At 42.4% G+C, this 12,242-nt stretch overlaps 4 protein-coding genes across 4 annotated transcripts; all 4 read right to left on the bottom strand.

Moving 5' to 3' along the window:
- Positions 1 to 1,565: 1,565 nt before the first annotated feature.
- Bfra_006653 (putative serum paraoxonase arylesterase protein) lies at positions 1,566 to 2,976 on the bottom strand (the record flags this gene model as incomplete). Its single annotated transcript, XM_037337022.1, has 3 exons — positions 1,566 to 2,141; positions 2,197 to 2,623; positions 2,717 to 2,976. 3 exons carry the CDS (start codon positions 2,974 to 2,976, stop codon positions 1,566 to 1,568), a joined length of 1,263 nt encoding a protein of 420 aa, XP_037198388.1.
- Positions 2,977 to 4,101: 1,125 nt separating this feature from the next.
- Positions 4,102 to 5,718, bottom strand: Bfra_006652 (uncharacterized protein; the record flags this gene model as incomplete). The annotated part of the gene is made up of 3 exons (XM_037337021.1): positions 4,102 to 5,478; positions 5,534 to 5,638; positions 5,701 to 5,718. The coding sequence occupies 3 exons, from the start codon at positions 5,716 to 5,718 to the stop codon at positions 4,102 to 4,104; spliced, it is 1,500 nt and encodes a 499-aa protein (XP_037198387.1).
- Positions 5,719 to 7,308: 1,590 nt separating this feature from the next.
- On the bottom strand, positions 7,309 to 9,364 carry Bfra_006651 (putative major facilitator superfamily transporter protein; the record flags this gene model as incomplete). Its single annotated transcript, XM_037337020.1, has 7 exons — positions 7,309 to 7,565; positions 7,673 to 7,975; positions 8,043 to 8,181; positions 8,241 to 8,389; positions 8,455 to 8,564; positions 8,636 to 8,832; positions 9,002 to 9,364. 7 exons carry the CDS (start codon positions 9,362 to 9,364, stop codon positions 7,309 to 7,311), a joined length of 1,518 nt encoding a protein of 505 aa, XP_037198386.1.
- Positions 9,365 to 9,987: 623 nt separating this feature from the next.
- Positions 9,988 to 12,122, bottom strand: Bfra_006650 (putative ser thr protein phosphatase family protein; the record flags this gene model as incomplete). Its single annotated transcript, XM_037337019.1, has 3 exons — positions 9,988 to 11,381; positions 11,437 to 11,849; positions 11,896 to 12,122. 3 exons carry the CDS (start codon positions 12,120 to 12,122, stop codon positions 9,988 to 9,990), a joined length of 2,034 nt encoding a protein of 677 aa, XP_037198385.1.
- Between the last annotated feature and the right edge of the window lie 120 nt (positions 12,123 to 12,242).

Here is a 12,242-nt window from a genome sequence, read left to right as displayed (position 1 = left end):
AGTCATTGATTACGTGATACCGACATATGAAGAGTACTTTTGAAGCTCAGATTCCAGTCTAGATTAGTCGATCCATGATTTTAAGTTTGATTCTATAGTGTAGATTCTAACGTCAGGTTTTGAACTCTAGTAGTACGGCGCTGATCGTTTGAACTTTTCATGTCATGTGATTAATTAGCTTGTTTCATATTTTTATCGGAGAGGGGGGAAACTAGGGAGAGGTTGTTCAAATGATTATTTCTCTTGTGGGCTTTGTACGAAGAAGAGTAGTAAGAGAGATGTGCAGAACTACAAGTTAGGCTATCGATCATAACGAACGAAGAGGCCATCGAAAACCTTAAACTTGTACTGAAAAATTCAGTCTCCACTTTGAATTGTCGAACGTACTAGCACCACCATTACGCACTCAAACATACAGGGAACTTGAAAGACGCTGTTTTTTCCACGCATAATTTTGTTGAAATTGAAAACAAATAGCTACAATCAGGGTGTACTCATGCACGAAATCATAGACATCGCTAAACTACCGAGAACGTGATTTTGTGGGATTGAAACCGTGCGTCAATCCGAGCTAACATTTAGTAACTGCTGTAACGAAAGTGGTGATCACTAAGGCAGACTGGTCCCTACAGACCTGCCTAGATGCCATACAATGGTAGGTAGCTTTGTTTTGGCCAAATAATGTGATTAATTATAAAGTTTATATTAGTGGTGGGTGGTGATATATGACACCTCATTCTTCCTTGATCAATCATGGGATGATCGTTCCTACTAGTGCGAAGTTCAGGTATACAAAAAGCCACGTGGTTGAACAGTTTCCAAACAGCTTTTGAGGTAATGCCTTCCAGCAAATCAGGGCTCAGTGGCGAATGGTTCATGTGGCTGCTGTGCGAAGAGGCTGAGAGGAAGTACAGGAAGTGGCTGAAAACACAACAGCTTAGAGGAGAACGAGGTAGGACCACCTTTCATGAAGATATAATCAGCTAATTGTGCATAAGTTTCTCAATTATATATTTTCGCATCAAACTTCCATCATGAATGTGTCCGCGAAGAAAATTCGCTTTGGTTGCATTGGAATGCAACGAAAAAGTAATTATGATCATTATGTTCCACATGCACTTCCATATGTATAACCGCCAAGCAAAAACCAGGTATATTTGAAAGACAGCAAGCTCATGAGGCGTACTACAAGTGAAATTTCCGGTTCCGCTAGTGGCGGTAATTGGGTCCTCTCTAGTAAGCGAACTAGAGGTCAAAGCAAAACTCAAGGTATACCAATAAATGAGAGATGAAGCGGTGTCTGGCGAAAAGAGGAAGCTTGATTGTGAGACTTCATCACGTCGATACGTCCCATCACCACAACTCATATGCAAGAGATGGGATGAGAATCATTGATCGAGAAGCATATTAAGAGCCTCGCTCATGGTTTTAAGATATGAAGCCAGACGTCGGAAAATGTGAAGTGTTCAGAGAGCATTGAAAGAACTGCAAAAGACATGGCTTGCGTTTAACATTGTCGAGATCTACTTATCTCGACTCACTCAAGACTCTAAAATGAGATCTTTCTAATTCTTCATCTCACAAGTCATGATAAATGGCACCGTAATTCCTCCAAGGTACAATGTTCCTCTCCTTACATCATGAACAGCAGCCGTTACTGCTGTCAAAACCTTCCCGTCATCCTCGACTATAGTTTCAACAATGTAACCCTCCTCACTCTTACCGAGGTCCTTCTCTTGTCTTACCCCCTCTTTAATCAAACGATCAAAATCAGACCCTCTTCTTCGAATTCGTACGACTGCCGCAGGGACCTGGATTGATTGATCATCCATATATTGAAGCCATTTATAAGTTTGTGGAATTGATGCAGCTATGATGTCGCCGTTCTCATCAACACTCATATTATCAATTGGGTATGGTGCTTGCAACGTATCTTGTTTCAACAGAGTCTTCTCGTCGGTAAGCGAGAAGATATGTATTTCGTGCAAAATTGTATTTGGTACATATATCAGTCCATCACGCCCTGTAACTAATCCATTTGGACCAGTAAGACCAGTAGAGAGGATTAGACTACAGTGATTCGCACGTGAATCGCAGTGTCCAATACTTCCACCCCCAAGGAGAATATCTAAATGGCGACGCTGTAGTTTTCTTTAGTCCATCGTTATACGGCCATGAAAGTTTGATGTAACTTACAAATCCGACCTTCATGCTATGATCATTGGTGAACACAAAATCATCATCATTCACCCAGGCCACCTGGTTGGGAGTTTGAATTGCAGGATCTGCGTATGTCTTTATGTGTTTCATTGAAATACTTCCAACTTGGGTATGAAATAGTTCTATGGTGGAATTTGCACCTAGGGTCACTGCATCAAGCGGGGCACCAGTTAGAGGATCAATTGGAGGTCGATGGTTGATGAGCAGAATGCGCAAAGTACCAGTCTTCGGATCTGGACGGATATCAAATCCATGTAGGTTAAAAGTACCATCTCCATTGTTACCAGAGAAGTTTTCGGTTGTCATCCACTGAAAACGAGACTCCAAAGAGCCATCTCCTCGGGTGTCCAAAATACCAATTCTATCTGCTACACCTCGTCCGGAAATGTTCAGACGGTCGGCACTGTGGTAGGTTTGGTGAATCAGCCAAGCGGTATCACACCAGTGATGAGAGAAAAGGGTCATGGATAACGTATAGAGCTAGGAAAGTACGAACGCGGGAAGCCACTGCAAACGACTTTGGAGATCGGAGCAAGCCATATACAGGTATCCACTGTCATGATGAAGCCACAAATCTTCGCAACCTTCAATGCCGAGATTATCAATCCTTTCACAGGTTGCGTTGAATGCATCGAATGTTGAAATTGGACGTCCAACACCTAACACATCAAATATAATGCGTTTGAAGAGGAACTGATAGAGAATAGCGATGAGGGCAACAACGATACCGCCTCCGTAGGCTAGAGACCTCGCCATTTTTGGGAGAAGATGACTTCGCAATGAAGAGAATAAATTGAGCAATCAATGGTGATATAGAGTGATGCTATATCACTTATCATCTGGAGATGTCAAAGATTCTCCCTCCACTCCTGTTTGATTTTTGTTGTCGTTGTCGTGTTCTATTTGTGGAACCTCGGCTTGGCAATATCCATTCCACGTCTTCTGATTGCTAATCCCACCGGGCCAGCCGGCCACATCTGTTACTTAGGTATCTTTGCTATCTTTCCCCACGATTCTGAGAATTGAGTTCTCGAGTGAAGTTGGGAAGTAAATCTCTGAGGAAAGACTCAAAGTTGCACGCACAATGGATCTTCGCTGTATGATTCAATAACAAGCGATATCTGTCACAACATTCAACTGTTTGTGAAGGACCAAGAGATATTGAAATGGCTTGATCTGTACTAACTTTTACATCATCTCACAACCATATTCATGCAATTATATATGTCAGAACATATAACATTAAAAGGCAGGAAGTAAACAATATCACGAGTGGAACAATTCAGTAATTGTTCGTTCCTGCCCTCTTTTTATCGTCGTCCTAGCAGGTTACACATGCACGCTACGCAGTTCAAGCGATCTGTGCGTAATAATTCTTATCACATCCATCTTCTTTCACAATCCAGCAACTTGAAGGGGAATTTGGAAAAAAGTTCAAAGTTACAACTCACTCACTCTTCACGTCTTCAACATTCACACCATCAGATTGGAATCAATTTCAGTATCATTATTTATATATTAGACATTAGTTACTCTCGAATCTCAGACCTCGATATCGCCATCTTTCATTAACACACCTCGCAAATTATCCATCCTCCAGGGACGAAAAAGAAAAAATATACTTCATGCAAACTCAGAAATCAATACGGCAAAACGGCCAGATCAACGATACATTAAAACACCAGCCCACTCAAACCAATCTCATCATTCGAACCCAGCATCTCTCCATCCAGCAAGTAAAAGAAACCGGAAATCCAGTCCATGATTACACCAATGATCAACATCGGTCACCGTGAACACCTCAACCCATTAATATTAACTCGATCCGGTAGTTTTGAAAGAAAGAAAAAAAAAAAAAGGAAAACCTCCCCATACATCCTTCTAGCATTCTCTTTCGGCGGCGACTTCAGTGAACTCCAATTTATACAAATCTCGATATCTTGAATTTCCTTCTGCAGTAAAGTGAAACGAATTGGGTGGATAATTTGCTGGATTTGCCGGTCGATTCTCTTGAATTGCGGTAATAATGTTGCCCTTCCAAGTGATGGAGGTTTCACCGGAAGCAAATCGGTCGCTGATCCATCCCTCTCCAAGATATGGGCCTAGGCCTTTCATCTTATGAAACTTGAGTACACGATGGTGATGATCGCTAGGAAACTTGGCACTGTAGCGTATCTCATCAGATAATGCTTCATCTGTCAGAATCTCGATTTGTCTCGTGCGGCAGCACTCATTCTGAATTACACGCTGAAAGTGGTGATATCCAGTCCAGACAATGGCGAGTTGCTGTAGTTTGGGCATTGCCGCCAAAACTTGACAGTATTGCCAATTGTTGCGATCATTATCGAACCACTTCTCTGCTAATAAGTAGTCGACAGCAAGCTTTTGAATTCGATCACCAGCCGTGGAGAAAAACAGGTCTTTCAAGAATTGGTAGCCAAAGTCTTCGCGCCAAGTGTTGTCACCAACCTCCAAAGCATCGCTGTAGATACGAAAATGGCTGGAGTTGATGAACACAGTGTCTCGATCGAAGTTGATGTAGCACCTGAAGTTTGTCGTTGCAGCTTCAGGACCAACAAAGTCTAACGGAAGGCCCAGGAGAGCTTGTCTATCGTCATACATCTTCTTGTCTCGTTTCCAGGAATTTGCAACAGACAATGCTTTGTAACATCTCAATCCTCGTTCTCTAGCCACTCGGCAAACACTAAGGAGTGCTGGATTTTTAGCATCAGTGGACGCATAAACGATCATCCAATTTGCGCAGCGCTTTGTGATATGGACTTCAATGATGCGGTCTTCTTCCATAGAGAAATTCCATATCATACATTGGACTTCGAGAGGAAATTCTGAAAACTTTCGGAAGTGGCATCCATCTTCAGAAGAGAAGCCATTTTGTGTTTGATCCTCCAACATCAATTTCTCTTGGTCGCGAGATGCGCACTGATGTTCGATGCCTTTTAAGCCATGCTTGCATGACTGTTCGGGGTTGGTTTCAAGTGTCTCATCCTCTAAAATGGACTTAATATATGGTAATGCCATGGTTGCTGCGTCAACTGATCCAAGAATTTTATTGAGTAATACTGGACATGTCGTATTGAAATCCAAAGAGACAAGAATGTGATCGCTGATAGCTGTCGTTGGAAGTTTTGCCGTCAATTCATCGAAGGTTTGGTGAGACAACTTTAAAGGTGAAACTCTCATGGCTCTTGTGTTGACGCCAGTATGTGAAAATGAAATAGCAGTTCTCTTGGTGTAACTCTGTGGAGAATACGTCAGGAACGCACAGAGGGAGAGCCTATTAGATTGTTCTTACATTTTTTTGAAGGAAGGAAATTGTTGGCTTGGATTTCAAGTCTGCATTGATTGAAGAGCTTCTTAGCATCTTTGACGCAAGCAACGGGGCCAGCCCATTGTGGAGCTATGAGAATATATCAGCAGGATATTCTGCAGGAGATTCAGCCTTAGGGTGGATTCTCTTACCATTCTTGTGGACGACATAGTGTCGGAGTTATTAAAATTATGACTGTATGAAAGATTTGAAAGTGTATAAAGATTGGGGGAAGAAATTCTCAAAAACCGAAAGTCGGAGCTTAAGTACCTCTTTTAAAGCTCTGAATATTGTATCAGGTGGGCAATTCACCTCCTCGCGTCGGGTGTTCACGTGTCTTTGTTTTGATCTCATCTCGACTCGAGACTTTAGTGGTGAATTGAACCGATATCGGTTGTTTCATATTGGGTCTATCGAGGTCTTTCTCTTTGACATGCCTATAGGCTTCCTATCCTGTATACGTCATCCTTAAGTTTGGTTCTTGATCCTGAGATTTAGTTCTTATTGAGTTGGCCAATCAAAGGATGGACTTGATCAAGCTCATGGGATGGAGGGAAAGTCCTTCACTGATGAACATACGTTCACTGATTCTTTTTGTACATTTGGTTTAAAATTGACTCATTAATGAGTAGATATAGATATACTTCCGCTTCATCTGAACATAAATTCTCCTTTCCCAGGGTTGCAAGCAGTCTTATATTCATCTCTTTGCAGGTAACAACTTGATCTCTCCTGCAGTCATACATCATTTCAGGCAGCAAGGCTATTGGCATTGTTTCTATACTTTATACTATCAAGATTTGCTGTTTCTCAATCTTTAACATCCTCACCATAGGCAACCATGGCTCTCGGGTATTTATCGGCTATTATCCATCATACTGACATCGGTGAAATATCTTGTTTTTCCATTCACTGGCACACATTCAGCCCGAACACAAACATGAATGCTGAGAAGCTAGTATAAAGACTTACTCCTAGATACAATGAACAGTTAACTTCCAATCCAAAGTTCTCTTTAACCAAGTAAACATTTGTCTTCGATTATTATTGAACCAGATGTCGAAAATCAAAAGTTAAGAATTTCTATTCTTTTCCGTCTCTTGAACACTGAACACTGAAACCAGAGTTCAGATGTAAATTTATGATGGACTCTAATGCATTCACCCCCCCTTTCGCACTCAGCCAGTTAATACACAGGAATGAAAATGAAGCCAGAGCAGAAGCGAAACCCGGTGCCCGAGATGAAATCAACAGTGAATCATCATAATGCGCAGACTCGGTTATTTATTCATTTGTTTGAGAGGTCGAGAGATCAGGAGTGAGAGCCTTGGCGTCTAGTCTACTTCACTATCTTTGCTTGTGGAAGACTATCTTGTCATGACACGTTCCCAACTTCGAGATAGTGATTGGTAGAAGTGGAGGAGTGTTCTATTGTTGCATACTGCGTAGCCTCGGGAAGCTTGGATTTCATAACCAGCCCCCATCTATTTTTTGGTTTTTGCAATGAATAGGATTTATGAGGCTATGAATTGAAATTCACGTTTTGATGTTGTGAGTTCTTTGAGGCAGTGCTGGAATTCTAAATAATTCTATAATTTTTCATGATTTCCCGATATTCCACTTCTATGAAATTAACTCGTTCAAACCTATCTTTCTATCTCTGTCCAAATTCAATCTATTCTATCATTTTTTTACTCTAGTATCCAGTCACTCCTCTCTCCACTCTCATCTGATGTTTCTTCTTCATCCTCTTCACACATCTATTTCTTTCCCCTCCCATAAGCCTCTTTTGGTAAGAACTGAACTGCAATAACCAATCCTATTGCAACAAATATTTCAAATACCCAAATGAAATATCCCCAGAGTATCTGATGCGTAACGCCGTATGCGAAGATGATAGTAAAGAGAGCGGGGACAAATGCGCGGGTACCGCTTGTAACGGCAAGTGCGATGCTGTTGAGGGTGCCGAGATTTTCGGAGGAGGGAGCGATATCATTGAGAGCTAGTTGCCCACATGCTGCAGAGGGGTATTGTTAGTTTGGATGGATGGAATCGGGGTGTAAGACTGGGGATATGGATAGAAGAGCTAGAGGTAGAGTGATTAATAAACAGGGAAAGACTTACTAAACGCCATACTAACACCTACCCCCATCGACATACTTATTGGATACACGACCCAAAAAGTCGTTTCCCATCCCATGCGCAACAAGAAGTTTGCAAAGGGACAGAAAGCGAAGAGGAACGGCCAGAAGAAAGCGCACGCGCGCAGGATACCAACGGTGCCGACACGTTTGTGCAAAGGAGGGAATACGACGATCATCCAGAAAGCTTGCGAGAAACCTGCCAGGGCTATGAAGAGGGAGATGCGGAAGGGTGAGAAACCTAGACCGCCGAGGGAAACGGGTGTAAACCAGAAGACAGATAGTACTATTTGTGGGGAGGAGGTTAGTTGTGGGGAGGAAAAGGGACAGGCGAGGAAAGAAGTGACACGAACCGGATGTGTAGATTGTACTCATTAGATTTACGTGGCATGAAATATAAATACACCTCGCTACGCCGGGGAATTGTAAAAGTTCTCTCATAGTCATCCCGTCGCGCGCTCCTACTTTCTGATACCTTTTCTTGCCCAGTGTCTGGATCCTGATTAGTGATTTGATTTGAGCTTCTACAACAGCCTTGATGATTCGCTCACCTCTTTAATATAAAACGTAGCTACCAACGTTGAGCTCAACGCGAACAATCCCGTGCAGATAGTAGGTAGAGCAAAGGGAAATTCCTCGAAAAATTTTACACCGCCAAAGAGAGACGGATATTGTTTCGCGGGTTCGGACATGGCACCGCCTTGAGAATGTTAGTCTTTCCATCGAGTTCTCACGTAGGTATCTACGTAGAAGATTTCCAATTACCAATCAACGGTCCCACCAGAATCCCCAGATTGCCCGCTACGGAGAAATAACTAAAAGCTCTCGCTTGAGTTTTCTTGGTGCTGTTTTCGGAGATCATGGTTCGGATGGTACTTTATCTATTAGATTAGTTGAAGAACTCCCATACACGAGTAGATTAATACAAAGACCAAGAGAAACTCACACGATTGTTCCGGCGAACAGTCCGGCAATACATCGAAACATGATTAATTGTCCAATACTTCTACCGAACCCGAAAATACCTGTTGCGAACGAGATGCCGAGTAGCGAAATGATCATGATGGGTTTGCGGCCGAATTTATCGCTGGCGCGGCCCCAGTGGACCATGAGGATCATTTCTGTGACGGAGAATAAGGATTCCTGTTTTTTGTTAGTTTTTCGTTTTTCGACATGGAGCATATAATAGATCCATGGTGCTCTTCTCTCGCCTCTTCTTTCTAATTTTGCAACTTCATTTCCCTTTCCATCTCTCCTCATTGCCCCATCAAAAAACAAAAGAACAGGATGAGAAAAACCAAAAAAAACCTACAATTAACCCCGAATAAAACCCCACATCCCCCTTCCCAATATCTCCAATCTCCCACAACATCTGATTCAGAAACGCAAAGACCGAAAAAAACGCTACCGGTTCTACTAATCGAATATAGCAAAGCCCTAGAATTTGTCCTAGGGGGAGCGGTGTATCATCATCATCTTCTTCGTCTCCATTATTATCTCCATTGAATTCTCCTCCCTCTGCATCTCGCCTCGAGTTTTCCGCACGAAGTGTCTCAACCCCAACATCTCTATAAACCTGCGATCCCGTGATCAACGCATCGCGAACCTCAGTAGGTTCGGTGAGAGGCGCGAGGAGGGGTTCGCGTTCATTGATTACGGGGGTGTGCGGAGACATGATTTGATTTGAGTGGATATATGTCTCCTTGTTATCCTCGGTTTATTATGAGGATATACAGAGAGAGATGTGATTGTTGAATATAGATGGAAAAAAAATGAGGAATTTGGAGATGCAATTAGGATGTTGCAACTGGTGAACCCTACCCCTTGCTTATGTAATGCGCTGGTTATCTGATCTGAAAGAATAATTAGTGTCGATTTTAGCGCTGATGTACTTTGTGCCAGACGCTAGTTGCTAGTCAGGGGGTCTCGCTGCTTACTCCAATTACATATCACATCTTATTCCGTCAGAGCCGATTAGTATCATTACTCGTAGATACACCTTGTTGCGTTTTTGTTTTCTTTTGTTTCATGGTATCATACTATCATTAGAACTATATCTTAAATGTGTGTTTCTAGGAGAGCTTTGAAGCTTTTATTGGAGGACAAACAATCAATTGTTTCTCTAGGAGTAACATCGAGTGATAGTAAAGAGGTACAGCAACCATGATATTGTGGTGGAGATGAAGACCCAATCTTAATTGGTAACACAAATTTGTCCTCAAGTATAGTCTACGTCAAAAGTCTTTGTCATTTTCATTGTACTGGCTTATGTCCACTCCTAATGTACTAATACTGCATTCAAAAAGGCCCGTCGCTATCGGGACAAGCATAACCTAATGTTGCACTTCCACTTCTCAGATAACAAACTTTTTGCTTCGCACAAGCCTCTGTGCTACAGCTTTCCGTCATTGCGGAACTTTTTGTCTCCAGAAAATTATAAACTTCTACTAAAGTGTTGTTTGCCAACATATCCTCAGTCACTCCATGCCAGAAAGCGCCGTCCAAGGGAGCATTGACGGGCCAAGTGGTATTTGGATCATATACTTGGCGTGTATCATACTCGAGTTCCCATGTTGGTGTTGTCCAAGAGTTGGCGTTGGACATATTGGCGAAGTAGGTTTGAGAATTAACGACTGAGAAAGTCGAAGCATCGACCTGAAGATGAACCCATCCAGCGTTGAGTCCGGTAAGAGGGGTAATAGAAGGCCCTATGTATGCAACTTGAATAGGGTTATTGTAATCCACCAAGCTGGTGTTGCGAATGATCGACGATGTATTGCTAGAGATTGTTGAGTTGGGTAGGAAATCATAATAGATCATGAGCTGATCTTCGTGTGTATGACCAAAGAATATTCCCGCAATTGTTGACGGAGAGAACCGAGCAACAATACTGTAGAACAAGGCTGTGGGATTAGGAAGCGCATTTGTACCGTCATATCCCGGAAGAACATGTCCGATGATCCAAACACGTTGATCAATATCTTCCGATTTTTGCAGCTCGTTGGCAAGGAATGTAAGAATTCCAGAAGTGTCTGGATTTGTCATGTTGAAGAAGTTGAAGATGTTGGCTGTATACCAAAAGTCCGTATTGATAGAAATAATCTTTAAACCTTGAGATGTGACCGTAGCATATGCACCATAGTGGTTTGATGCATACTGAGCCTCTTCACTATCAATCCATCCATTGTTCAGCCATAAGCTGGACAAGAGATTGTAATTCCAGGAGAATACATTGGATTGTCCTGTGGAGTTATTGATAGAATTTGGAGTGTTCAGAGCCTCTGGTAGAGAATCATGGTTTCCTAAAGTCGCATAGATGGGACTCATCTTCATTTGAGCCTTGAAAGTTTGGTAGGTGACCGTCTCCTCATACTCCACATAGGCTCGACTTATTTGGTCGTCATTATCGTGGCTTACAATATCACCAGTAAATATTGTGAACGCCACATCAGACCTGTTGATAAATTGGTCCATAGTTGAAAATGCAGAGAGAGCCAAGTCAGGAGGGGAATCGCAATAGAAGTATCCAAAACGAGACGCAGGTGTAGATGGGTTGTCACTTGTCGTATCAAGGTCAGTGTTAGTTGAGTATGGTCTGCAGCACATATACTGTGAGCAATTAGCTTCACTACCAATGTCATATCGTGAGTCTAAATGCCAATCAGAGAGATGTAGAACATCTATAGTTTGGTCTGTTGTCATGTCAGAATTAGTTTACTCGTAGTCAACCAAGGCGTTATAACTTACTAGATGGCGAAGGAGCTGTTGTCTTATCTGCTGGCTTAGGTTTGAAATATGCAGATTCGTCAATAGGAATCGTCGGGGGTAAACTGCAAGTATCCCATACATAGAAACAGTAACCTTGCATATCATTGGTCGCCATGCTCATTTTTGCAAATAGTTGAGCAAGATACGGACCAGTTCCACCAATTCCGGAGTATTCTTCATAACAGGTCTCGGCGTAGATACTGTCATAGACCTTCGGAAAGGTTTCACAGGCACGAATAAGGAGATTCACAATCATCTCAGCAGGTTGCATGATAGCTGCAAGATGCATGACTTCTGTACCGGCAATACATTTTGCGCAGTCGGTCGTGAGTCCATTTCCATTTACGATTCCTTGAATCTCATTGAAGATGTTATCTTCGATTTCCTGCTTACTAGCGATTGTTAGTTCTGCGACACGAGACGAATGAACAATCATACCTTAAAGTAGGCAATGGTACTGGGACAGGAGAAGTTTCGTTGTAAGAAGGTACAGGCCCAGTGCCATTGTAGTGAAGAATTGGACCTCCAGCAGCATTTGGAATCGTATTTGTGAGCGTCTTGTTCAATGCTTGAGGACTTGATGGGACGGATCGTCGCTTGTGACCTTTGTGTGCTGATGTGACTGACAGTAGTGATAGCGCAGTCAAAGCTACCGGGAAATACATTTTTGAATGAAGAACAGATCCAAGCAGTGTGAGAAGGCAGTATATCAGGAAACATGTGGGAAGGGAAATGCACAATACTTATTATCCGATTAGAGCCAGACCTACCATTTCATGATAACC

This window comes from Botrytis fragariae, assembly GCF_013461495.1.
Source record: "Botrytis fragariae strain BVB16 chromosome Unknown tig00000000, whole genome shotgun sequence".
NCBI lineage: Eukaryota > Fungi > Ascomycota > Leotiomycetes > Helotiales > Sclerotiniaceae > Botrytis > Botrytis fragariae.
Note: the sequence above shows the minus strand (reverse complement) of the source record. Positions and strands in the feature narration are given on the sequence as shown.